Here is a 27,958-nt window from a genome sequence, read left to right as displayed (position 1 = left end):
ATGCTGGATTTCCTGAATGAGTGTTGAGAATTGCTCCTTGGAGCTCTGGAGGCACTGTGCTTCTCTGTGACAGAATGTCACCTGATGCTTTCCATGGGGTGGAACTAAATGCCACAATTGAGCCCAGAGGGCCTGATCTAAAGCTCATTGAAGTCAATGGATAGAAAAATGTTTAGCTTACAAGGAAAGGCTGTTGCTTTCTTTAATGATACTTACAGCTTTGTTTACAGCCCATTGCCATATTTCACTGGCAAAAGCCATTAGGTGGCATGATGGGCTTAGCAATGTTTACACCCTATGCCTCCCCCCCCCCACCTTATCCTTCTTCAATTGAAGTTAATGGCAGGAATGGGCCCAGAGATTCCTTCATTGGCACAGTACCAAATACTGCTATTGGCGCCATTTGTAATGTAAAAGAGGCTCTTCAGGGCATGGGTTGTGACTTCCTGTTTGTTTGCACAGCACCTGGCATGATGAGTGAGGCCTCTAACCACTATTGCAACATAATTGATAAATAATAAGTGTTTCAGAAAAGGGGAGTGAAGATGGGAATTCTAAATAGATGAGTGGTATCAGTGAGAAAACACACCTGAACTGGAAAGATTAGCAAAGAGAACAGATAGGCTCTCAAGAGTGTGATGGTGGAGTGAGCAGTCAGGAGAATAAGGGGATTGGAGGTGTATTAACAATTACACATATTGGGCCAAATTCATCACTGACTTATTTGTAATTCAAGGGCAGAATTTAACCCATCATGTAACATTAAATTGAAAAACAATATTGTAGTAAACTCTTCATATATGCTCTTCACATTTGTCTGATATAAACTACAAATGTTGTGCTGTAGCAAGCATGTTGTAGCAAATTTCTTTTTTAAAATCATGGTTTCTGAAATAAAGTTACCAATTTGATGATTCAGACTTCATAGTGGAATTCTTGGATGCAGAAATCAAAAGGCAAATTGTTAAATTCAAGATAGTTCTGAATTTCCCAGAGAAAAAAAATACTCAAACTCAACTCTTAAATCCATGGACTAAGTTCTCCCCTTCCAGCTGAACTGTGGCTCTCCTCTGTGCAGTATGAATCTCTATTAATTCATTTGTATTCAGTGTGCTTGCACAACTCCCATTAGCAATACAGATCAAAATGGAGAACTTAGTACTACACCTGTCCCTGACTGACTATGATATCACTGACCTTACTCAGGTAACACTCCAATCAATTTACAAAAGAGTTTGCCTAAATAAGCATTGAAAGGTTAGACCCTTTATTTTTAAATCTTCTCCCTTGCATCCTAATACCTCTGCCATTTATGCCATGTTAATGCCCTGCCAGAGAATTTTTGCCTCTTGCTCTGTTGTCCCAGGATTTACGGGGATTCCTCTAACTATGAATCCTTGTGACAGTGAGCTCTGCTGATATGTGTATGGTCCTTCAAACCCTTAATACTAGTCCCATTGACAACTCTGGGTGATGAGCACTACGCTTTGATAACATATGTTTGCAGGTTTGGGTCCTATGTGGTCTGGATAACAATAACACTGACCATGTGACATAGGTCTGTATTGCTACTTGGAACACCAGGTCAGGTAGAAACAGCTGTAGCAATAGCTCAGTGGTTTGAGCATTGGCCTGCTAAACCCAGGGTTGTGAGTTCAATCCTTATGGGGGCCAGTAAAAATCTGTCTGGGGATTGGTCCTGCTTTGAGCAGGGGGTTGGACTAGATGACCTCCTAAGGTCCCTTCCAACCCTGATATTCTGTGATTCTAAGTGGTTGACAGAGGCATTATGCTTGAGTACCTTAAGGGAAATTCCATTTGAAAATCTGCAGATTGTTCCAACCAGTTCCAGCTGGCCAAATAGGTTTTGGAAAGGAGCAACAGGTTTTGTGTACTAGCATTCCTGGAGCTACTGGCTTTCCACTTTAAACGAACCGAGCCTAGTCCAAGCCAGCAGAGAGCAGCAGAAGGATTCTGATGGAGCTTATGGAATTTCCACCCAGGTTGAGCACAGTGGCGCTAGAGAAGCACCCTTGGAAGCTGTGCCCTACCTGTACTAAAGCTTTCATTTGCACTCTCCTCGGAGCTGCTCTCCCAGCACTAGCAGATTGCATGGGGCAGGGAAGGATTCAGTGAGCCCTTTCTTGCCATCCTTCCAGGGCAGCTGCTCTGGGCAGTTTTAACTTGGTCCTAAATATTTAAAAGTAAACTATTTGTGCACTGAGAGCAGGTCTGATGCACAACCTCTTCTTTGTTAACCTGCCGCAATAAAAGTTCGGGGCTCCGTGTTTGCTTTCATATATTACAACTATAGTATGACACGTTTCTTGTGTGTGGGACACACTTTCAAGGTAAGTATAATGCTACCAATCAGGAGTATGGACAGAGCTAATAAAGACAGATACTTATCCTGCTGTGTTATTAATGAAATTGGTAGGCCTCGGCTGCTCTCCTGGTTGTCATAGAAACAGCCTGAGCTGTTGGCCTCTAGAAAACATAAAAGAACAGCAAGTGCAAGACCACACATTCCACCCTGCCTTGTAGATTAACCAGCCCGTCAAACAAGAGCAAAGCATCAGTAGGTAGATAAGGTCTATAAAGTGGACAGCCACACAGTAAAGAGCCTGACAAACTAAACCTAGAAAAGTAAGTACTTGTCTTTGTTTCGTCTTTTTTAAAAACATGCACTGCTGTGATTAAAGGAGTGGCATTTAGTGTCTTCTGCTTTTTTGCAACAGGCAATTTCTCTTATAGCACAATTATTTCCCTGCCATTAACTCTCTTCAGACTGAAAGTTGGTATTTCAAATACGTGGTTTTGTTTTCACAGTGAATTGATAGCAAATGCCTTAAGACAGGAGGCTTGTCTTCTATGTGCATATACAGTTAACTGTACATTTTTGGCTCACTATAGATAGTAAAGTAAACAAATAATAAATCTATAAGTAACAATGCTAAGGAATGATTTTACTATGGAAATAGTTAACCCAATCTGGCAAACTCTTTCTTTACACAAGTAGTTCCATTAAAGTCAATATGATTAATTCAGTGTGAGTAATGCCAGAATAGAAGAGTAAGAATTGGGTCCACTGTGTGTAATTTTCTATGACTAAAGCTGCCTTTTGAAAAGGAGTGAAAGAGGAGGATCAGGAAAGCAGCACGGATGAACTGTGTTTGTTCCTTGATTTAACTTGTAAATTCAGAATCATGCTAGTTATATGTTACACAATAAATGAGAAAAGCATTCTGCTGCTATTTGGCTCTGAAATCCTAGTATCAGTGACAAAAATGTATAAATAGGAATGATAATGCAATAGTTGAAGACATGGTGTGAACTATATATAGTTCTCCTTTCTAACTTCACTGTCAACTTAATCAGTGGTCATTACTGTTTTTCATCTTCTTTTTCTTTCTTTCTTTTTCTTTTTTTAATATAGGCTTTGACCCAAAGAAAATAAAATAATAAAATACACTTTTTACACTTACTAAATCTCTTTGGTCAATAGAATCTCCATTATTTTTCCAGCCTTGGAAAATGTTTTCTGCTTAACTTAACCTCTGCCTAGGACATGTTAGAAAAGGCATAAAGAAATAAAAATTAACTGCATGCAAGCTTCTTGTCCTAGGACCTGATCCTGCATACACATATAAGTGGTGTGGTTGGGAGGAGGGGGGGGAATTGATGGAATTTTTTGTTGCTGTAATAAAATGACTGTGCTGTTTAAAAGCTAGAATTAGCCCAATAGGTTCTGTAGTCAATAGCTTCATAAAACCCAGTGAAAATGAAAGAAAATACCAATAGAAACTAGTCATTTTGATGTTTCAACTTTTAGGTGTCCAACCTGAGACACCTTAAAGGGCCTTGATATCAAAAAGTGCTGAAGCACATACCCTCAGAACACATCAACCCTCCCTTATTTTTTCCACCAACCATACTACCTACATCTGTAAAGTTACTCATGCACATTTATAATGTAAGATGTCTCATATTCAAGATGATATACAATGTCTTAGATTGGACACCCAAAACTTGAAGTACCCAAAATCACTATCAGAGGGGTAGCCATGTTAGTCTGGATCTGTAAAAAGCAACAAAGAGTCCTGTGGCACTTTATAGACCAACAGATGTATTGGAGCATGAGCTTTCGTGTGTGAATACCCACTTCATCAGATGCATGTAATGGAAATACGAGGTTAGTTCAATCAGGGAGGATGAGGCCCTCTTCTAGCAGTTGAGGTGTGAACACCAAGGGAGGAGAAACTGCTTTTGTAGCTGGTTAGCCATTCACAGTCTTTGTTTAATCCTGAGCTGATGGTGTCAAATTTGCAAATGAACTGAAGCTCAGCAGTTTCTCTTTGAAGTCTGGTCCTGAAGTTTTTGTGCTGTAGGATGGCTACCTTAAAATCTGCTATTGTGTGGTCAGAAAGGTTGAAGTGTTCTCCTACAGGTTTTTGTATATTGCAATTCCCAATATCTGACTTGTGTCCATTTATCCTTTTACAAAGGGACTGTCCAGTTTGGCCAATGTACATAGCAGAAGGGCATTGCTGGCATATTATGGCATATATAACATTGGCGGACATGCAGATGAATGAACCGGTGATGATGTAGCTGATCTGGTTAGGTCCTGTGATGGTGTCGCTGGTGTAGATATGTGGACAGAGTTGGCATTGAGGTTTGTTGCATGGATTGGTTCCTGAGTTAGAATTACTATGGTGCGGTGTGTGGTTGCTGGTGAGAATATGCTTAAGGTTGGCGGGTTGTCTGTGGGCGAGGACTGGCCTGCCTCCCAAGGTCTGTGAAAGCGAGGGATCATTGTCCAGGATGGGTTGCAGATGTGTTGGAGAGGTTTAAGCTGAGGACTGTAGGTGATGGCCAGTGGAGTTCTGTTGGTTTCTTTCTTGGGCTTGTCTTGCAGCAAGAGGCTTTTGGGTACACGTCTGTCTCTGTTGATTTGTTTCCTTATTTCCTCGTGCGGGTATCGTAGTTTTGAGAATGCTTGGTGAAGATCTTGTAGGTGTTGTTCTCTGTCTGAGGGGTTGGAGCAAATGCAGTTGTACCTCAGTGCTTAGCTGTAGACAATGGATCGTGTGGTGTGTCCGGGATGGAAGCTGGAGGCATGAAGGTAGTCATCTGGGACCTCCCCAGATTGCCATGAGTTTGCAAAGATAATGGCCAATGGCTCTGCAATCACATCTGCCAACTTCTTTAGCACCCTCGGATGCAGCGCATCCGGCCCCATGGACTTGTGCTTGTCCAGCTTTTCTAAATAGTCCTGAATCACTTCTTTCTCCACAGAGGGCTGGTTACAATTATTCTTGTTCCCCTTGGGTCTGTTTTTTTATATTAATTTGCCTCACTTAATTTTAAACATCATAGCCCCAAGTCTCTGAAAATGTTTTCTTCCAACATCTACAAAAACATCTAGTGGGAGTGACAAGGCTGCTATGATACCACATGCTTGACTAAACAAAACACTAACAGTGTCAGTGACTGAACCCGTGGCATTCACTAGCTTGCTATTTCAAAAGAATGCTAATTTGCATCCTTCACATGCCCAGGCCTGAACAAGAATACTCATTCTGTGGTATCTAAGGCCCCAATCCTGCAAACACTTAATCACACATACTTTTACTTGCTTGAATAGTCCTACTGGAGTCCATGGGGCTACTCACATGAGTGAAGTTATGCGTTTGCATGAGTGTTTGCAGGATCTGAGTATAAGGTTACAGTTTTACATAGTTTGTCTTCAAAAGAAAAATTATTCAACCTATGAACAAGTCTGTGTCCTTATACCCAGCAGCATTCCTGCTACAACTGTTTGGCTGCTCCGTTTAGAGATAGCAGCCTTAACTTCCCCAGTGCAAGATATTTTAAATATAATTTTCAGTTTAATAACAAGTCATATTGTGGTCTTAAACCTGCAGCCTCAAAGTCTTTAGAACGTCAGCTTTAACCATTTGGTTATGAACCAGAGGCTATTAGTGCTGGGGGTTTTCTATATTTATCTGCAGTCTAACTACATACATACATAAACGGACTAAACAAAAAACCTCATAAGTCCTGTTCTGCCATCATCCTCCACTGTGAACCAACTACAGATTCCCTTACAGTAAACTGGACATTCTGGGCCAAACCCAGGACTTCTACTGCCTCCACAGCATGGATCCCACGATGGCTTCATGGTAAGGCCAGGTATCTCATCTGATATGAAGGCTTATAAAGGGCCTGACTCTCATTTACAGTAAGGCCCCTTTACACCATTATGCAATGTAAATATAATTTACACTTGTTCTGAGGTTTCCTTACACTGCCAGGTTGGATTTAGTGTTCTTATCATTAAGAACGTAATTTGTAATCCCATGAATTCAGTGAAGTTACTCATGTCCTTAATGTTAAGCACATGAATAAGTCTTTGCAGGATGTCCTTAGAGATGTGGTTTTACAGAGTTAGAGGTTAGGACTAAAGTTATGTCGAGGAAATTTGATAGGTTTTCATGTAAATATTAAGATAATCTTTATGCTGTGTATAGTGGGAAGAGGAGGGTGTCATTCTTGTTTCAAAGGCCAGAAAGATGCACATCAAAAACTTTGAGGTAGTTACAATTTGACATAAACACAACCATCTTAAGGAAATCCCAGGTGTTCTTTTAAATCACTTTTCTAGAGACAGTCAGTATTAAATCTAAAAATAATAATATACAAAGATGAACACAAGTTTGGAGCTCTCTTTGCTCATTAAGGCTAACTAATTCAAGTGCTAAAAAAGTTTGCTTTTTCCCCTTTCTTCTGCTTCTGTCTTGCGATTTTTATGTGAGAAGGTTAGTAACTTCATAACTTTTCTTGTGAAGATATATTTAAATAATACAAAGCAGTGATCCTCAGCCTGTGCCTTTTGAGCCTTTTCAGAGTTCTAAATGGGGCTCTTCTGCTGTGCATGTGTCTGAAGGGTTCTCTGCATGCTCTGTCTGAACCCTGTCAGAAAGCATGGAGTTGTGATTAATAATTCTCCCTGTCTACCTCATGTGTGTGTATTGCTCTATCTGGCATAAAGCTGCTGTGGAGTCAGACCCAATACCTGTGTGAATGCAAAATCTTTAATGTGGGAGGGAGGGATAGTTATTTTGAAATAGCATGGCCTGATTTAAGCCAACAAAACCAAAGGAAAATTATGTAGTGATGGCGGCTAGTCCACCCTTACTGTCGTGCTTACCTACTTATTGCAGCACATGAATTGTGAAATACAGCACATAGTTCTGACATCCTGTAATACCTATGAATAAGAGGAGAGATGGTCAGTCTTCATAGAGTTCTAATTCTAAATGTTTTTGCTTTTGTCCAACACCCTTAACATTATTTTGATATAGGTCTAGGATTGGTTGGGATTTTTTTTGTTTTGTTTTGTGGGTTTTTTTTGTTTTTTGGTTTTTTTTTAATTCAATTTGTGTTCTTTAGCCAGGCTCACAAAACTCTATGGATTTAAGCTCCTCAGTGCTTGATGCAGCACTTTCACATAGTCACATGTAAACACAAGCGATCAATGAAGATTTTTAATTAGTTTTTCTTCTGAATAGAGAATGAAAGAAAGCACCCTGTGAAGAAGTTAATTGTATAGTCGTGAGGCTTCCACTGAATGGGATTAGCTTCCCTGAGACAGCAGCATTCTTATACAACACCCACAGACTATTGCTTTTTTGGTTTCCCTAATATACAGCAGATCTGCAATTAACTGAAAAATTACTGGGCATGAACAAAGCAAATTCAAGCATTTAAAATAAGAAACAATAAATAAATAAAAATACCCCACCCCCAAATTCCCTTTATTACCAGAAAGCTGGTAAGAAAAGAGAAAAAAAATCATCTGGCAAGGAAGCTTTTTGGACAGCGTGCTTTAAAATGCTGAAAAACTGGCACAATATTAAAAATGCTTGGTTGAAACAATCAAAGCTGAATCATTCTGATGGTCAGTTTATGACCAATGTGACTTTCAGCTAGCTTTCCTTTTCTTTAAAAAAAAAAGCCAAATTTAGGTAATTTAAAATTGTCTATTCAGGATCAAATCCTCTGCTAACATATGCATGCCGAACTCTCTTGAAGTCAGTGGCATTGTTCCTGCTTATGGCAGTGATTAATATGACCTGTTGGATTGTTTCCATCTGAAAGCAAAAATTCTGCAGCTGAGGGCACAGCTTCTTTTCTACCTTGTATAATTGAATGGCCACATCACTGGAGCAGGTACAGGGGTGAAAGGTGGTTAGGTTTCAAAACCATAAGTAACTTAAAGGACTTAGCGGTACGGCGGAGTGCTGAGTGGGCATGGCCTCAACCGGAAGAGGTGTGGCCTCAACAGGAAGGGGCGTGGCCTTTCAAGATTTAAAGGCCCTGGGGCTCCGGAGCAATTTAAAGGGCCAGAGGCTCCAGCCGCTGCGGGGAGCTCTGGGCCCTTTAAAGCGCTGCCAGAGCTCGGGCGGTGCTTTAAAGGGCCCAGGGCGCCCCGCAGCAGCTGGAGCCCTGGACCCTTTAAATCACCACCAGAGAAGCCAGTCCAGTCCAGCTTACTTTCACCTCTGAGCAGGTAGCAGACTTGCTACCCCACTCCTATAAAGCTGGCACTCAAAAGATTGAGGAACTTTGGGGGAAAGTGCTGAGTTACATCTTTCCTCACGTTCTTGTGAGGAAAGAACAATACACTCCTTAGCAGTGAGTATGTATTGATTTGATCTGAATTGAAGTAACAGTGAGTCAGCATCTGGGGCAAGACTCTTCAAACGAGAAACAAGTTAAATCCAACACAGTAACTGGTTATCTATGTTTCTTACTTATCTTCTTTTATGCTCTGTCAGCAGGCATGTCTAGGCACAGGGAAAAAACTGGCCCAGAGACCCAATTCCGTGTTCTGAGTATACTTTTCACTATGCTCTATTATACATTGGTTTATAAAATCTGAAAGAGAATTGTATTTTTTTTATGTGATACTCAATACATCACAAGTTCTAGTAGCATTAGATATCCTTCAGCAGGATGGTTGACCATGATTCTGGTCTTAGACAGACAAACATACACTCTGTTTCTTGTTCAGTTTTCTTATATCAGAAATGTAATTCGTTTATTCTCTCAAAACACGGCTACCCCTCTGATACTCTCAAAATCTAGTTTTCAGTCTTCTTGGACTGAAAACTATTGGGTCACCTGCATACCATTCAGTAATCTAATTCCTGCACTGACCTTAATGATCACCTTGAAAGTTTCTGAATTTACAATCTTCTCTACTGGATCAGCTGCCTCTTGTGCTGGACATTTTTCAGTTTTAATGTATAATTGAAGGAAATTACACAAATGTAAATGTAAAGTTAGTCGGCCAAATATGTAACCTGCACTATTTGTCTTGTTTAATAGTTTGCAAAGTTCATTCATATGTACTAATTTTTTGAGGGGTGGGAGGTGGTTAGGTTTCAAAACCATACCCACAAGTCATTTCTTATCGGGGCGGCTCTAGATATTTCGCTGGCCCACGCACGGTGGCACGCCGCGGGGGTGGGGGCGCTCTGCCTGTCGCCGGTCCCGCGGCTCCGGTGGACCTCCTGCAGGTGTGCCTGTGGAGGGTCCACTGGTCCTGCGGCTCCACCGAAGCCACGGGACCAGCGGACCCTCCGCAGGCACGCCTGTGGGAGGTCCACTGGAGCCCTGCCTACCACCCTCGCGGCGACCGGCACAGCGCCCCCCGCGGCATGCTGCCCCAAGCACGCGCTTGGCGTGCTGGGGCCTGGAGCCGCCCCTGTTTCTTATAACTTGCAACAAAATGGAGGCAAAAACATTAGGGAGGAAATGGATATTACTAACATCTCACAAGCAACAAATGAGAAACAATATAAAATATATTTTAAAATTACACCTCTAAATTTTGGTGAAGGAAACAGAAGAGGTAGTTGGTTTCTAAATACAAAAAATAACTTGTAAATAGAGTCCCCTGATGTCAGGCCTGCCCTCTTGTCGTCTATCTGTGTGCTGAATGATTGTATCATAATGTGCACACAAGAGGACAGAATGAAGTTTGCATGAGCTTTGCAGCCTTAAAAACATATTTTAATGTTGTTTGTTATAACACCATTTCCTAGGTTTGGGGGAAGGGGAATTATGGAGGGGCGTGTGTGATTTTTTGTTTAAGAAAAAGGAAGAAACAGATTCTCCTGTGTGCACCTGTAACAGTCCCCCTGCCCCCTCACGAGTCATCAGAAAGGTTGGATCCACAGACTTTCAACACTGTAATACAGACTGCCACTACCTGAGCTACCCAGCTCCTGCCCCAGGGGTTGCTCTCAGCGGGAGAGACTGGCTATTGGTACCAAGGAGTGGCTGAGAAGAGCCCTGGCCCCATCTCTCTTTCCCCTCCACAACTAGATGTTGGGGAAGTTCCTACCCCATGTGGTGCCTTGGAGTGTGTGTATGCATGTGAATGGGCCACTGAGAGCATAGGCTGGGTTTGGAGATTAATGTGGGACGCTCAGCCTGGCTGTCTCTTCTCACTCCCGCTCCAGAAGCAGCATGAGCCTGGCCTCACAATGTTCAGTGATTTTGGCAGGCTGTCCAAATTTTCCTGAGGAACACAAGCGAGAGAATGGGAATGTGGTTTTTTAACATGTCATAGCTGAGCCAAATCATAACTGAATTTCATGGAGCCAAAAAAAAAGACATTCCCCCTGCCAAATATCAAAGGCCTTCTGCATACAATGGAGTTGTGAGAATTTATCAAAGAAAAGATCACAAGAATCTTTTATAATGGAAAATGTTATGCAACCTAAATTTAGGGCTTGCTACCAGATCCTCCAATAGAACTTTCACAGTGTTCTCTTAAGATACAAATATAAGGCAACACCAAGGAAATGAAATTTTAAAAATTACATTGTTGCAATATTATGGACGATATTTCATATACACAAAAGATGGATACATTTATGTTGTAGTTGTGCTGATCCTATGCTGGTGCAAATTAGCACAGCTCCATTGAACCTATACTGATTTTAGCTCAAGAACTGGCCCATAGTTCTCACAACAGCTGTAGCTCAGATACTTTGCATATAGTGGTCTAAATGTTCAAAATTGGCCTCTGCTTTGCACCCACAGTTTTTGATGTCAGTTGCTGTCATTTGTATATCTAAGTACATGACTGTACCTGGTGTTCCTTATGAAACTTTACAATCTCTGAAAACATCTGCTCAGTGTACAGTGGCAGTCAAAAAAGCTAACAATGTTAGGAACCATTAGGAAAGGGATAGCTAATAAGACAGAAAAATATCATAAAACCACTTTATAAATCCATTCTATGTCCATGCCTTGAATACTGCATTCAGTTCTGGTCACTCCATCTCAAAAATATATATTAGAATTGGAAAAAGTACAGAGAAGGGCAACAAAATTGATTAAGAATATGGAACAGCTTCCGTATGAGAGGAGATAAAAAAGACTGGGACTTTTCAGCTCGGAAAAGAGACAACTAAGAGGGGATATGATAGAGATGTATAAAATCGTGAATGGTGTGGAGAAAGTGAATAAGGAGTGTTATTTGCCTCTTCACTTAACAGAAGAACCAGGGCTCACCTAATGAAATCAATAGGCTGCAGGTTTAAAACAAATATAAGAAGTACTTTTTCACACAGTGCACAGTCAACCTGCACAGTGGCTGCAGAACTTTTGGATGTGCAAAGCCATCTTCCTGGAACTGTGTGTGAAGCTCGCACCAGCACTGCAGTGCAAGGACACCAAAATGAGAGCTGCTCCCTCAGTGAGAAGCATGTGGTGATTGCTGTGTGGAAGCTGGCAACTCCAGATTGCTACCAGTCAGTCGTGAATCAGTTTGCAGACAGGAAGTCCACCGTGGGAATTGCATTTATGCAAGTGTGCAGGGCCACTAATCGCATCCTGCTACAAAGGACTGTGACTCTTGAAAATGTTTGTGAAATAGTGGATGGCTTTGCGGCAATGGGATTCCCTAATTGTGGTGGGGCAACTGATGGCACGGATATCCCAATTTTGGCCCTGGACCATCTTGTGATGGAGTACATTGACAAAAAGGGGTACTTCTCTATGGTATTTCAGGTGCTTGTGGATCACCAGGGTTGTTTCACTGACATCAAGGCAGGGTGGTCAGGGAAGGTACATGATGCATGCCTGTACAGAAAGCTGCAAAAAGGGACTTTCTTTCCACACCAGAAGATTCCACTGAGGGATGTTGAAATGCCCATAGTTATCCTTGGAGACCCAGCCTTACACGGGATACTCCCGCTGCCCCCACTCCCCTGGTTCATGAAGCCTTACACAGGAAAGCTGGACAGTGGCAAGGAGCGCTTCAACAATAGGAGCAGCAAAGAATCCTGTGGCACCTTATAGACTAACAGACGTTTTGCAGCATGAGCTTTCGTGGGTGAATACCCACTTCTTCAGATGCAAGACTTGCATCTGAAGAAGTGGGTATTCACCCACGAAAGCTCATGCTGCAAAACGTCTGTTAGTCTATAAGGTGCCACAGGATTCTTTGCTGCTTCTACAGAACCAGACTAACACGGCCACCCCTCTGATATTCAACAATAGGCTGAGCAGGTGCAGAATGACCGTTGAATGTGCATTTGGCATATTAAAAGCACGCTGGCACTGTCTTTATGGCAGGTTAAACCTAAATTAGGAAAATATTCCCATGGTCATAGCAACCTGCTGTGTGCTGCATAATATTTGTGAGGCTAAGGGTGAAAAGTTTCCCCAGAGGTGGAGTGTGGAGGTGGATCACCTGGTGGCTGATTTTGAGCAGCCTGATACAAGGGCTATTAGAGGGGCACAAGGGGGCACTATTTGAACCAGGGAGGCTTTGAGGCACCATTTTGACAATGAGCACCAGTAATGGGTCTTTCTATAAAGCATTCTGCCACGCTTTGTTAACTTGCCGCCTTGCATGATAATTTTGATGATTGCTTCCTGACCGTGATTTGCAGACTGTGAATGTGCCAATTGCCACTGTGTATTAATTCCAGCAGCATCCACCATGTGTAGGAAACACATAAAGATTGATTATCTTTCAGAGAGTATTTTTTATTAAGTATCAATAAACAACACACAGAAAACGCTTTCTGGAAAGGGACATAACATTGACAAGGGCACTTCCCTGGTGGAGGCTCTCATAGCTGCGTGTAACTACAGCTGTCATTTTGGAAGCTGTCCAAAGGGGCAGAGTGAATGGGGTACTGTGACGGGCCGGGAAGATGCAAGGAGTGTGTGGGAGGAGTGTGGGGAGGACATGGCAAGCAGTTCTGTATGGGCTGCAGGAGAGTGGGGAGGCGAGCACACGTGTTCTGCCTGCAATGCTATTAGGGACTTGAGCATCTCTATTTGCTCCTCCATCACTTTTATCATCCACTCCTGGCCCACTACAATTTGCTCATGCCCCGCTTCCTCTCCTGACTAACTATTTTTAAATTTTCATTAATTGAATCTCTCATGCTTTGTGTTCTTGATCTGTGGCATGAGAAGATTGGAGCATCTCCCAAAACATGTCCTCCTTGCTCCTCCTCAGTCACTTCCTTATCTGGCAGAGGCGCTCTGCCGGTGTATAGGGGGTTCCCGTGAAAACCACACCTGCAGAAGCATAAGAAACAATGAACAGAGGCATGATTCTTAGTGCACTCACAGCTTCAAGTGATAATAGTAAAATACACCTCTTTCTCACTGTCCCTTGGAAGCACGAAGCTCAGCAAACACCCTACACATGGTAAGTTCAGCTCAGGAGTGGGAGGGGACATTCAAGATGGGGCAAAGGGTCTTGGTGGCTTTTTAAGGGGATCGCTGCAAGCGAGTAGGGACAAAATTGTAAATTCTGCCACCATTTTCCACATGCAGGGGTCATTGAAGCTGATATCTCATTCCTGAGGGTAAGCAAGGATGCATCTCCTGCATGCGTATGGCTTCAGACCCGGTCCTTATGCTGCTCGCCTGTGTGCTTCTTTGGTCCCTGCACAAATGATTGCCTGTTGGCACAGGAAAGTTTCCTACAATGGCAGAAGAAACAAAGCAGCTCTGCCAAGGAACCTCCGGAAGAGGATTGCCGAGTACCTCCAGGAAACTTTCCTAGAGATCTTTCTAGAGGATTCCCGTGAAATCTCAGTGTTCATTAACACACTGTTCTGCAGGGGTTTGTGACAGGGTGCTAAGCAGAAAGCTGCTTAGCCAACCCCCTGTCACTCCAACTCCAATTAAGGGAGGTGAATTGGAGCTGAGTAGATCACCTGGCCCTGACTGGGGAAGCTGGAACAGCTGCTGCCTCATCAGGCTGCAGCTGGATAAAAGCCCCAGCGGAAGGAAGCCAGGGGAGGAGCTGGGAAGAGGAGAAGCTGCACTAATGGAGAAGTAGCTTGTCCCTTCTCTGGCTGGTAGACAAGCAGAAAGGGATTGTATGTATTGTGTTGAAAAGGTGGTGGGAACACTGCTTGTAAAATAAAGCACCAGGTGAGCACTGCAACAAGGACTCGGAGTGACTTTCTCAGCCCAGCGGGGGCAGGAGGCAGGTGGGCCCAGCAGGGAACTTGCTACAGGGCCCCACTGCATAGATGTGTAGCAGACGCAAACACTGCTAGTCTTGTCCATTTCTATCCCTTAACCCACTTCTAGCATATAAAAGAGCAAAGGAGAGCTCTGCCTCATGTAAGCAAGCAGTATCAACTCAAAACAAGCACTTACCAGAGCTTTCCTCTCCTGCATCATGCACGCCAGAGACAGAGTGCTGGGACTGGCTCCAACCTTCCAGGGTTGAGAAGAGGTCCTGGCTCACCACAGCACAGGCCTGTTCCACCTCATCCTCAATTCCACTTTCTCGTCCACCACTTCACCCTCAGGGTTGAGTCCACAGATTGCTTTCTCCAGCCCCTGTGAAGTATCCACAGGACTCTTGGTGGAGGAGGTGGGGATGCCACAGAGGATAGTGTTCAGCTCCTTATAGACGTGGAAGGTCTTCAGAACAGCACCAGAGCAACGGTTTGACTCCCTTGTTTCTGGTACACCTGCCTCTGCTCCTTTATCTTCACATGGCACTTATGCGTCTCCCATTCATAGCCCTTATCCAACATGCCATGAGGCATCGAAGTTCCTACGGCTGGAGTGGAGCTGGTACTGCACAGCCTCTTCTCCCCACAGCACCAGCAGATCCAACAATTCAGGTGTGCCCTAAGCAGGAGAGCGTTTGCTGCATGGAGCCACCATAGTCAGCTGGGAAGATGCGATGTGAGCTCTCCAGGCCGAGCAAACAGGAAGTGGAATTTCAAAAATTCCCAGTCCTATAAAGGGGAGAAGGGGCGGTGTGATGGCGGGGGTTCAGGGAGAAGGGGCAGCGTGAGGGTGGGACCTTGGGGGAGTGGGCAGTGCAAGGGCTAAGCCTCAGGGGGCAGTGTGGTATGGGGGGATTGGGCCACAGATCAGGTGCCTCTGGCCCCCACACTTTTAAGATGCTTCTATCACTCCTGCTCTAAGGGGAAAGTGTCTAAGAGGTTTCAGGAGAGCTGTGGCACTTGTTCTGTGGTGTAGCTGGCCAGACTGAGGGATTCCAATGCCCAAGAAAGGATGTCAGATATGAGGTCTGCACCTGGGAGTGCATCTGAGAGACCCAGAGCTTGGAACAGTGACCAGTCAATACCCAGACCCAGGGGCCTTAGAACCACATGTGATTCAGTGGTTAGATCCAATCACAACAGACTGAAGTTCAATCAGAGCGGGGGATTGGCTCAGGCTCTGACAGTCACTGAAAGAGAGGCAACAGAAAACAAACAACAAAGGAAAAAAATAAGAAGAAATAGAAGAAGGAAGAATGCACAGAAAAGAAAAAAAATAGACCAAAGACAGGGGAAAGAGAAAGGAAAAAGTGGGAAGAAATAAAATGAGGAATGGAAGCATTTTTCTGGGGCATGGTGCATAGGAACATGAAGGGTAGGAACAGGGAGTGTGCAAGGTACCAGTCTAATGCAAGGTGAAGGCTCCAATATCAAATGCTGATGCACCTCTATTGTTCAGTAAAACTGTCTAGCCAAGAAGGAAGTAATACTGAAATGCTCCAGAATTTCATCTAATACCACTAGGCTGGGACGTCATACAGAGTGGGATTCACAAAGTTATTTAGGTGCCTAACTCCCATGAAAGTTAGCACCTAAATACCTTTGTGAATCCCACCCTCATAATCTCATATCATAATATGGGCCCCCTCAGGAATATGGGGAGAGCCGCAGATTTCTGAGCAGGATAGTCTTCTCCACTCAACTCCCTACTGTCATGGAGAAAAATATTAAGTGAAGGAGATAAATAGAACTAGAATCCAAATTGTTGGGTATGTGGAAGGAATTTGGAGTTGCATATTTGGCAGGTAGGAAATGGCTGTTCAACATTCACAAAAACCAAAATCCTGCCTCCAGCACCTAATGTAAGTGATGTAGCTGGACCCCTCCCTCACTCTTTGTCAGTCTTGTCTATTTAGACTGTAAGCTTGTCTGGGGGAGGGACAGTTTCTTATTATGTGTTTGCACAGCCAGTTATCCAATAGAGCCCTCTGTTTGTTTGAGGGCCTCTGGACACTGTTATAATGCAGTTAAATAAGAATACATAAATAATGGTTGGGATAAGATATATGGCCTTTGGTCACTGCAAAGCAGGATAGCCTCACCCCAATCAGATATATGCAGATACTTTCATTAAATTCAATAGCATCTCAGAGCAAACTTTAAATATGCAAACTTTCTTTTTCCTGCCGCATGCCAGACTGTGGCACTACTAATTTCCCCAGAGCTCCTGAACCTCTTGGTTTCCATCTGATGATTCCTTTTCACTCACTGGAAGGTGAAAGTTGTTTAAATTACAGCTTGATGTCTTCTGTGCAGTGATGGGCAACCTGCAGCCTGTGGGCTGCACATGGCCCATTAGGGTAATCCGCTGATGGGCCGCCAGACGGTTTGTTTACATTTGCATGGCTGCCCACAGCTCCCAGTGGCCGCAGTTCACCATTCCTGGCCAATGAGAGCTGCAGGAAGTGGCGGTCAGCACATCCCTGAGGCCCACGCCGCTTCCCGCAACTCCAATTGGCTGGGAATGGCAAACCACAGCCACTGGAAACTGCAGGCGGCCATGCAAATGTAAACAAACCGTCTGGTGGCTTGCCAGCGGATTACCCTGACGGGCCGCAGGTTGCCCACCACTGCTTCTGTGGTTTATCGGTTCTGTGACTGGTAAGCATGCAGATAGCTGTAAGTAAATGGGCTCCAGAGCTCTGGAGAACAGTAAGGGCAATCCAACTAGTCACAGGAAACTGGGAGAGGGAAGTGATTTTATTTTGTAGGGATGGTGGATTCTATTGCTGGATAGGATGGTTGGATGAATGCTAAAAGGAAAGGGGTAATAATATCATGAAAGAGCAGTGATAAGAAGAGCACTTCCTGATGGTGGAACCTAATTATTATTTCAGGCCTTGGCTCATTTCAGAAACTTGTAAACTTGATTAATTTTCCATCGCAATGGTAGTTCTGAGTGGCATAACTCAGAAGCTGTGTATAGCTGTCTTCTGTTCCTCTCCTTTTGTCTGCCCACTGAATTTATTTCCTCAAGGCACCATTTAAAAAAAGATTCCATGGGGAAGGATGGGAGAAAGCAGACCTCAGTCTATATTATTTATACATTTTGGGGTGGAGCTGGCAATAGCCTAACTTGTAACTGAAAAGAGGACATTATAGTCTTAGGCCATGTCTACATGTACAGCACTGTGGTGAAGATGTTCTATGCTGGTCTCCCATAGGCATAAAAAAACCATCCCCCGCAAGCAGCATAAGCTATGTTGGCAGGAGACGTTCTCCCACCAACATAGCACTGTGCACATGAGCGCTTATATCAGTGTAAATTATGTTGCTCAGGGGGGTGGAATATTCACACGCCTGAGGGACATAAGTTTTTCTGACATAGCGGATGTGTAGATGTAGCCTTACTTACACAGAGCATTAGATTTTCAAAGCACTGTAGAAAAGTTAACTAATTAAACTAGAACAGTTTAGAGACACTGTCAGTGCAATTGGGTAAAGGGTTTGCTCACACATTCAGCCCATCCCTTCACCAAGACGTCTTTCTTTCTTTCTTTCTGAAATGACATAGCTGCTGGTTCATCTTTTGGACAGTCCATTTCTTTGCTGAGTGGGATAAATTCTGATTCTGCAGAAGGCCATCCTGCATCCTGACACAGCTTAGAATTTTCCAATCCTAAAACTAAAACAGATTCTCACTGGAAGCAAAAGAATCCTATAAACGCTTGTTTAAACTGTCCCTGCACTTGGAGTACAGAACCTCTACATGTTCCAATCAGAAAGTATTTATCGGGCAAACAATTAATTAAAATAAATGATTGAACTAATTCTACATATCTGATATGAAAATATACTGATTTTCACCATTCCAGACAATTTTAAAGACTAAATATCGTGCATGAATTTGGACAAGTTTTACTGTCTGAAACTACTGGATCGAACAGTTATTTAAAAACAAAATCCATACCAGAGTCTTTCTAAGATCAGGAATACACCCACCTTCCTCGGATAATGTGGTCATACTTGGCTCCAGAATGAATATGTGAGGGTGGACAATTTCTGTTTACTGACTTGTCGTGGAAGAATAGTGTTCAGTCCACTTGCCAAGCACCAGTTTGAAATTCAAGAAGTAATGGTTCTTTTAGTTCTACAGTCTTTCAAAGTACAAATTGAAAAGCTGAAAAAAACCTGCATGTGGAATGCTCACAATTTCTCACTTTTATGGCAGTTGCTGATTCTCTGAGGGAAATATCATGTCTAATGGAAACAAATTGTACAGTGGCAGAGACTTTTCAATAGCCATGTATCATTAATATTTTAATGAGGAGTTCCCACAACAAAATGTCCCTGTTAGCCTGTGATAAACCCCTTCTTCCAAATGTGCCTGGGCGACAAAGAGGAATGGGGGACTGACTGGACAGTCTATTCATTTTTTTATGTCCAAAACACTGTCTCTTAACCATAGCCAAGGAAGGAGGGCAACAAATGTGTATGAAACACATTTCACTGGAAATGTTTATACTTTGTTTCTGAAAATATAGGGGTTATATTGATAGTACAGTGGAGTGTTTAACCAAGTGTGATTTGAAATGGGGTGTTGTGTACGACAGGCCTTTCAGGGCGGGGACTCAAGTTCCTTCTCTGGGAAATTTTATTAAAGTACCTGACATTTAATGCCATCTTCCTAATTCCATAGACTACTCTCTAGAAGTATTTTAAAGAGCTCCAGGGATAAATTGTCTCTATTAAGGTATTTAAGCAACATCGAGAGAGTGAGAGTGTGTGAGGAGGAGGGGTAGATTCCATAGCCCAGATTCTCTAGTCCTAAAGCCACTTTGTGCCATGATGTAACCTTGGACACAATGGAGAATCCAGTCCCATTAGAGGGCAGGAAATCACCCTAATCTTACCTTTAGTTTAGTGGTGGAATTTTAATAAGGAGCTTCTGAGTGTCCCTGTGAGCCCTTTCCAGCACCTCGTGGCTTTTAAAAACTCTCTAAACATTAATCCAAACTAAGAGAGTCTCCCTGCAAAGCAGTAAGACTTATGTTTCAGGAAGGTATAACCCACCATGAGTCGTGGGAGATCACAAAAATGTTGTTAAAATCCCCCCCGCCCTTTTTAAATTTAAATTTGAAATTTCAATGAAGAATCTTGTAAAAACAAAAACAAAACAAAAAACCAACCCTGAAATTGTTGGCCAGCTCTACATAGCCACACTTGTGATGACTAAACCAAATAGTTCAGAGATTTGGTTTGGCTAAGCAGGAAAAGGTTTGTCTACCTAGTTGAACCCAAAAGATTCCCATCCATGCATACTCTTCAGACCCCTTGTGTCCTGTATCCCTTTCTCTCAGGCTCATTTTCCTCACTTCACTTCTCCCCCACCAGTCTTTTAGAACTCTACTGCCTTCCCCTTTGTAACCTCCTCCACTTTTTCTTCCCTACAGACTCCCAGTGCCTTCTGAGCCTCCCTGATGCCTCATAATCATATTCCAGGTTTTCAGCTCCTCCAGACTTTCCCAGGGGGTCTCTCCTACCTATTGAGTTGTGACCCTTCTAACAGCCCCTTTTTTTTTCTTTTTTTTTGCAGAAAAGTTTGTTAAAAAATCAACAAAAACCTTTCTCAAACTCCTCAAAGTGTGCAGACAGCAGAGTAGTTTGAATAGGAGTTATGTAATGCACATGTCTTTGTAGATAATTGGAGGCTCAAATAGCAGTGCCGTGCAGGTGATTTTAATATTTTGTGCACACTCTGTAACCTACAACAGATATTTCACTGCCTGCATACTGCTTGCCAAAAACACACCAAAAGTTAGCATGCAGTACTTATTGCTATGATTGTTTCTGAGTTGCAGGGAACAAAAGAGGATAGCAAGTAGTTTTGGAGATAATGCTTCATTCAATACCAAGATATAGAACACAGCTTGTGACTAAACTAACTGTGAAACAGAATTTTCCTGTGTTGGCTGCATGAGAGTAACAAAGGAAAGCAAAGCTCAGGTGAGTGCAAAAAATTAGCAGAGGAATAACTAGTTAGATCTGATTAGAATTTATCAAAAAAAATGTTTTGCTTTTGTTTTTTGTCATGCCTATAAGCTTTCAGAACTTACTTGGAAAAATCACTAAACTCCTATTGATTTTGGTTGGAGTTTGCAATTCAGGAGAAATGCTGTGTTCCAGGCTCATATAGCACTTTAATTAAAATCTCTTTTATATACATTCATATTGCTGCTAACCTTATCTATGAATTTTGCTTGCAAAATACTATCTTTAAAACAGATAGATGCAGATCATACTTGGCAATGTGTGAGGGAAATATTACTGCATTTATTACACAATAATGATACTGTAAATATTCTGATTTATTTTATCATAGCCTTAAGACAAGGAAAAATGAACAAAATGTGTAGGTATGGTAGTAGAATTCTCATTGTAATGCATGATTGGATTCTTAGATGTTTGGGGCCAAATTCATTGCTTGTGTAACTGCATAATATCTGGGGAGTTACAGCATGGTTGTACTTGACCTTTGAAGTTTAACATTAACTAAATGGTCAGGTGGCATTTCTGGTATGTTGTGAGAGATAATGCAGTGGAATTTGGATTAAATATTTAATTTCAACAAGAAGCTGTCTGTATCCTGCATTCAAAAGAAACATGTTTTTCTAACTTTTAAAATAGTTGCTAGACATGGGAGGTGAGTATGAAATTAAAACACCTTGGCGTGAGCTCTTTAAAGATTGCTCTAGAACACTCATCTTCCTCTTTTCATGGATGTGTAAATCCTGGGGCATTTGCCAGCCATCATAATTTCTGTAAATATACTGGTGTGTGACCAAACATCAAAGAAATAAGTGGACTGAAATGTACCTCTTTTGTAAACTATAAATTTGGAATGTAATTGAGAGGACAATGAAGCCTATCTATCAAAATGCAATGATGTTTATAATTTTAAACATGTTCTTTGTTCGGTTGTCAGAAGGGACTGAATCCAGAATATCTGGATCCAAAGCATAGACTTCTACAATGTGAACAAAACCCATTAGTCAGGAGCTGTGCTCTGAGAATCAGCCACAGATTACTAATACAAGGGTAGTCTAACAAGATACTAAATGCATTTTAAAATATTCTGTTAATAGGGTGCTACACAAACTTTTGTATATTAAAAGGTTCCATTGTTTAATTAAATCAGGATTGTATTGGTACCCTGTGAATATTCATTAATTATATATGATTACTATTAGTTTCTTGCAGACCCCATTTTTTTAAACAATCAGCTTTTATTGTACTGTACTGGTTGATGCACTGGATATGTGCTCTAGAGATGAGAGAACATTTAAACATTCTAAGGGCTAAATTCTTCCCTCGGATTCAAAGAAGATTCTGGCTAGCTTCAGTGGGAACCACACCCCTGGGCAGAATTTTGTCTAATTGGTCCTACTGTATAAGATTTCAAATTAATAGGAAAAAAATATTCCCACCCATATATCTTATCTCTTATCTTGAGGCAGGATATTATGTATTAGTAGTAGTATTTACCATTAGTAGTACTGTAATATTTATCATGTGCGGCAGGTATAAGAGACCAGGGAGGCTAAGCCTCTCCAAACAAGATGCAGTGCACCTCTCTCTAAAGGCGCTGCTGCTGGCCCAGTGCCTTCAGAGTGCTGCCACCAAAAGGACATCTGGGCCATAGCCCCGTCCGTGCTCCACTCTGGCCCTGCTCCCGCTTGTCCTCTTCCCCCATGGCCGTGCCCCACTTCTCCTCTTCCCCCCAAGGTCCCGCCCTCATTCTGCCTCTTCCCCCTGAGGACCTCAACCCTGCTCACACCTCTCCACTCCCTCCGAGGAACGGTGGGCGGGGGAGATCTTGGGGGAGGGGGCGGAGAGGTGCGAGCAGTGAGTAGGGGGGTTTCGGGGGAGGGGTCAAAGAGGCATGAGCGGTGGTAGCCTCAGGGGAGGGGATGAAGAGGCACCTTTTCAAGATTAAAGGAGTCACTGAAACTCTGTCTATTGAAACGGAAGAGCAGAACATTAACTTAATGATCCTGAAAGTGAGACATTTTCCATGCCGTTGTCATCATGAAAACATAGATGTGATGATAATTTTAGTCCCGGTGTCAGGCTCTTTAGCAACTCTTCAGCATCAGGTTCATTCACGAGCAATCTCCGTTCATCTTCTGCTTAAAATTTATGTTCAGGAAAAGAGTTGTTGTATACTTGCTTGCATCATAATGATGAAAAATTATGGAAGTAAAGTTAGTTGAATTCAGATTTATGGCAAATTTTAAAAGACCCACACGCTTGCTTACGCAACCAAGTGTGTTTTTAGCATATTTGGACTGGTTAAATCTAAACTGTGCAACAGGTTAGATTCTGAAAAAGCAAATAAACTGGTAAAAGTATCTAAGAACAAATACAAAAGACTGGTGGGCCTAGCCAGATCGCAGACCGGAGTAGTCGATTATCGTGTTCTTGTGTTTTACTTACAAAATTGCAAGCTCTTCATTTTGGACAATGAATACCTTTTTATGGCTGAGGAATAATTATGCATATGAAGCGAATGTATATGTTTTGTGTTTTACTTCATAAAATCTTCATGGCTTGTCCTAGTTTTACTCAGAAGAAAAAGTGGGTTTTTTTCAGGATGATGGCAAATCACAACAGCCTGATTGTAAGATGCTGTCTGTATCTGATGTCTACACAGTACAAACACTCCATGCCCCTCCCAGCATGAGTATAAATAGCAGTGTAGACAGTGAGGCACTGCTTAGGTGAGTAGAGTAAAGACACACCAGAACCTCAGGGATGTGCTCACCACGGCTCTCTAACTTGCCCAGTCAGTGCCTCCCTGATCTACACTGCTATTCTTAGCAGTGTATTATTCCCCTGCCTCCCCCTGCTGGAGCCTTGCCCTGCTGCCCGAGTCTTTCACGCTGCTGGAGCATTTCCCTGCTGCCTCCCCCCGACAGAGCCTTTTTCTTTTCCTGCTGCTGGAGGGTTGGGACACTACACTGCTAAAAATAGCAGTATAGATGGTAGAGAGCTGTGTAGGGTATGTATCCTAAGGTTCTGTCATGTCCTTACTCATTTAAGCAGTGCCTCACTGCTGTTTATACCTATGCTGAGGGGCACGCAGTGTGTATAGTCTACATGCCACCATACGTGTAGGCTATGGCCTGAGAGAAGAATGTTCATATTGGTTTGGTACTCAACCATAGCTCTGAAGAGAGCTATAAAACAGTAAAGATTAAATGACTGAGATACAATTTGTTCTTTATAAACCTCCATGCCTTTATTATTTTTATTACAGGCATGCCTAGAGGCTCCAATGAATGTAGGGACGATATTGTGCTAGGTACTGCACAAACACAGAGTAATAGACAGTCCCTTCCCCCAAAGAGTTCACATTCTAAGGGCTAGATTGTCACAGCCCTTACTCAGCCATGCAGGGGAGTAAGAGGCAGTAAGACCCCACCTTTTACTTCCCTGCTCAGATTGCCCTCCACTGCAGCTAGTGTTGCGGGGGTTATTAGCACTCACTCAATATTCCTGGCAGCAAGCAAGTGCACTGGGAGGAGATGGATAGGAGCAAGGAGTAGGAGGAGCCCTATATCTTTGCCCTCACCCTTGTCAGCCAGAGTAGCTGGTGAAATGCACAGGGGGAAGTAAGCTGATCTATAAAAGTGAGTAAAACAATTTATTCCTCCTCCAGTGGAAGGGAATGGCTGGCAAGAAATCCAGTTGAGTCACAGTTTGTTCTCTGACCTACATTGGGATCAGTGCAGCTATGTGCCCCTCCTAACCTGATGAAGTGCTCTGTGTGGCTTGAAAGCTTGTCTCTCTCACCAACAGAAATTGGTTCAATAAAAGATATTACCTCACCCATCTTGTCCCCTAACTTAGGGTAGATTGTAAAGTGGCAATGTAGCCCTGAATAGACAAGTCAGACAATGAGTGGGAGAAAGTATTAACAATTAAGTGAACTCTAGTATAATAAAGCTACTCTTATTCTCATTAGGTAATGGCAAGTGATAAGAATCACTGAGTAAAAGAAGACAAGATGCCTGGCAGCGTGATGTCAGTATCCTGCCATAAGCACTGTTTCCTTTTGGTTGGCGTTCTTGGTTTCTGTCTTAACAGTTTTGTGAGAGGTCAGAAGAACAACACTCTGATTTTCACCAAGGAAAATACAATTCGCAACTGCAGCTGTTCTGCTGATATCCATGACTGTGACTACAGCTTGGCAAACCTCATGTGCAGTTGCAAAACCATCTTGCCTTATACAATTGACAGAGCCAGCTACCACAGTGACCTAACAATTTGGTTCACAGATACAACCGTGCTTGGAATGCTGTTGAACTTTACAGTGGTGCACTACCTGAAGCTTTCGCTCTGTGGCTCCACTCCTCTACCAAGAGAATACCTGGCCATTTTGGGATTGCGAAAGCTGCAAATAAACAGTGAGGTTAAGGGCCAGTTTCTAGAGCAAAATTTAACAATCTACAATAGCGGCGACAATGAGATGAGAGACAAACTGAAGGTGCTACACAAAGACAGGCAAATGTTTTTGTATATTTCTGTCTTGGATACATCTCTCTTCAACAGGTATTCTTTACTGAAGTCCTACAGTGTGGAAAATGTCTCCAGCATTACAGACCACTTTCCAAGTCTCCCATATTCTGATATATTTTCAACTACTACTAACAAAAGCTACGTTGTAACATTCATTTACTGAGCCATCTTCAACAACTTCAGCAGTACAGTAAGGGGGCACATTAACCTGTCAATAGAACAAGATATGGAACTTTTGCAAGTCTGCTGTGTTTGACCCAGAAAGAAAAGTAAGTGTGGGTCAGTTCTTACTGCACTCAAAATGACACTACTCAAGTGTGGGGTTCAAAATAGTTTGAACACAGAGAATTAATTCTGTAACCTGTTTCTTCGAAAACAGAGAAAATGTGTAACGATCAATTTTAAAAGTGATGTAACTAAGTTTTCAAAATGACTTAATTATTGTATGGTAAAGATTGAAATATGTTGATTAATTTCGTTATGAAATGCATTAGTTGGGCATATGAAAACATGACAATGTACCTTTGGGTATAGAACTACCTAATAATAATAACAACCCATCTGTAATGTGTTTTTACACATTCTGCTAGATATAGTAAATATGTGGAAAATATATAAGTAGTATGAATAGTAGTGAGTATATCTAGTTATATGTACTGAATCTCTTATCTTTTTACATAAAAGTACATGGACCTTTTTCAGTTATAGTTTGAAAGCTCACACCATTATTTGCCTTGGAAAACCATTAGGATAGTGTATGATGAGCAATTATGTCTCCTTATGAAGGCTGTTTAATTACTCCAGTGTTGTCTTAATTTGGTTCTCCATTAACACAAAACTTGGAGGTAGACAGGCTTCATATTAATTAAAGTAGTACTGTTGGCTGCACAGATGCAGAAATCTGACAGAACCTTTGGCACTGGTTCCAGCAGACCCTTTTATATAGGTTACCAAAGATGAATTGCCAGTGTTCACAAGAAGGCTAGGTTAATTATATCACATATATAAAGTATAATAAGTATCTAGAACAGCAGATCTTTACAGTCTTGTATTGCCAATAAGGGATATCTAACAAATCTTTCCCCCTTAGCTTGTGATAACACCTGGGGGAGTGATGGTGTTAAGGAACTGGGGAATCTATTAATTTGTTTTCCCATTTAAGAGAAATCCTTTCTCATAAATATAACCAAGAATGATGGCAGGGCCCCTGGACAAAGAACAGTATTCAGCTTGTGTAATTTGAAAAGAGAACAGGGGTGATAGTGTTGTAAGTAGTCAGAAGATAAGGAAATCTTTCCCTGAGAGAGATTTCAAAAATACTCAAAACTTGGCGCAGTCTGGTACATTCCAAAGCTGGGGGGGGGGGGGGGGGGGGAAATGCTCTCTAGAAGTATTTGTTAATGTCTGATACCAGTAGCTGATATCTCTGGCGGGCATGATTTAGCAGTTTCCAAAGCGAGGGTAAACTCACTCTGACCTCTAATTTCTATCTTTCTGATCTATATAGGTTGTCAGACCATACTCACTGTGATGTTGCACTCTATATGATTTTATGAAAATATGCTAATGTAACTGGAATATGCTTCATGCAAAAGGTTTCTTGTAAGGTATCATTAAAAACTTATAATCTACGGAGTGTGATCATCCTATTTGTATAAATGTAACACTCTTGTATCTGAAACTAGAAACATGAAATATAACTCTGAGGGCCTATTGTAATTATGCAAAGTGTGGGCCTTTAATGGTGGTTTGGAATCTTGATGACTCCAATTAACCAGGACAATTGTCTGCAGATGGCTCCGTTTTACTTGTAAGTCTCCCTGTATACAGTATGTGTGTGCTGGCAAGTGGGCAATGAAGTCTTACAGTGACATGTGATCATGTCACCTGAACTGGAATCCTTCTTCAGCCTGGTGCTTTTCCATTGAAAAGGTGGGGGTGGGAACCCAGAGAGGGACAAAGGATTCCCGCCTTATGCAAAAGAGAGATAAGTGGGTGGGAGAGAACAAGAAGAGTCAGCCATCATGAGGAATCCCCTAGCTACCACCTGAGCTGGAACAAGGGCTGTTCCAGGGGAAAGGACTGTGCCCAGACTAGGAAGGTGTCCAGTCTGTGAAAGAAACTTATTGAAACATCTCTCAGGGTGAGATTTTATCTGTATTCAGTTGTATTACTGTATTAGGCTTAGATTTGTGTGTTTATTTTATTGGTAATTCGCTTTGTTCTGTCTGTTACTACTTGGAACCACTTAAATCCTACTTTCTGTATTTAATAAAATCAATTTTTACTTATTAATTAATCCAGAGTATGGATTAATACCCGGGGGGGTGGGGCAGCTGTGCATACCTCTCTGTCAGTGTTATAGAGGTCGAACAATTTATGAGTTTACCTTGCATAAGCTTTATGCAGGGTAAAACGGATTTATTTGGGTTTAGATCCCATTTGGGGTTGGGCATCTGAGTGTTAAAGAAAAGAACACTTCTGTAGGCTGCTTTCAGTTAAGTCTGCAGCTTTGGGGCAAGTAATTCAGACCCTGAGTTGGTTTTGGAGCAGATGGATATATCTGGCTCAACAAGACAGGTGCTGGGGTCCCGAGCTGGCAGGGAAAGCAGGGGCAGAAGTAGTCTTGGCACATCACTTGGCAGTTCCCAAGGGGGTTTCTGTGATCCAACCCGTCACACTCACCATCATGATATCTTTAACTAGGAGCTTCTATTTTAAATTAAGATATTTTAAATTGAGTTAGGCCTTCCAAATGCAATATTTATTTATATCCATGAATAGTTGTAAATACC

The 27,958-nt window shown here is 42.3% G+C and overlaps 1 protein-coding gene across 4 annotated transcripts; it reads left to right on the top strand.

Annotated features, from left to right (window-relative positions):
- The first annotated feature begins 2,532 nt into the window (after positions 1-2,532).
- On the top strand, positions 2,533-26,794 carry C1H21orf62 (chromosome 1 C21orf62 homolog). Of its 4 annotated transcripts, XM_045010321.1 has the most exons (3): positions 2,548-2,646; positions 20,444-20,588; positions 24,610-26,794. In XM_045010321.1, the coding sequence occupies exon 3, from the start codon at positions 24,652-24,654 to the stop codon at positions 25,324-25,326; it is 675 nt and encodes a 224-aa protein (XP_044866256.1). In that variant the 5' UTR covers positions 2,548-2,646; positions 20,444-20,588; positions 24,610-24,651; the 3' UTR covers positions 25,327-26,794. The 4 variants fall into 4 exon arrangements, with proteins under 4 accessions (XP_044866269.1, XP_044866256.1, XP_044866276.1 ...); XM_045010334.1 differs by lacking the exon at positions 20,444-20,588 and having other exon boundaries at positions 2,533-2,646; XM_045010341.1 differs by lacking the exons at positions 2,548-2,646; positions 20,444-20,588 and adding an exon at positions 6,095-6,185.
- The last annotated feature ends 1,164 nt before the right edge of the window (positions 26,795-27,958 follow it).

This window comes from Mauremys mutica, chromosome 1 (genome assembly GCF_020497125.1).
Source record: "Mauremys mutica isolate MM-2020 ecotype Southern chromosome 1, ASM2049712v1, whole genome shotgun sequence".
Classification (NCBI taxonomy): Eukaryota; Metazoa; Chordata; order Testudines; family Geoemydidae; genus Mauremys; species Mauremys mutica.
Note: the sequence above shows the minus strand (reverse complement) of the source record. Positions and strands in the feature narration are given on the sequence as shown.

What these genes read in the sequence shown, in the direction of transcription:
- C1H21orf62 (XM_045010334.1), top strand. Translation starts at nt 24,652, where the DNA reads ATGCCTGGCAGCGTGATGTCAGTATCCTGCCATAAGCACTGTTTCCTT.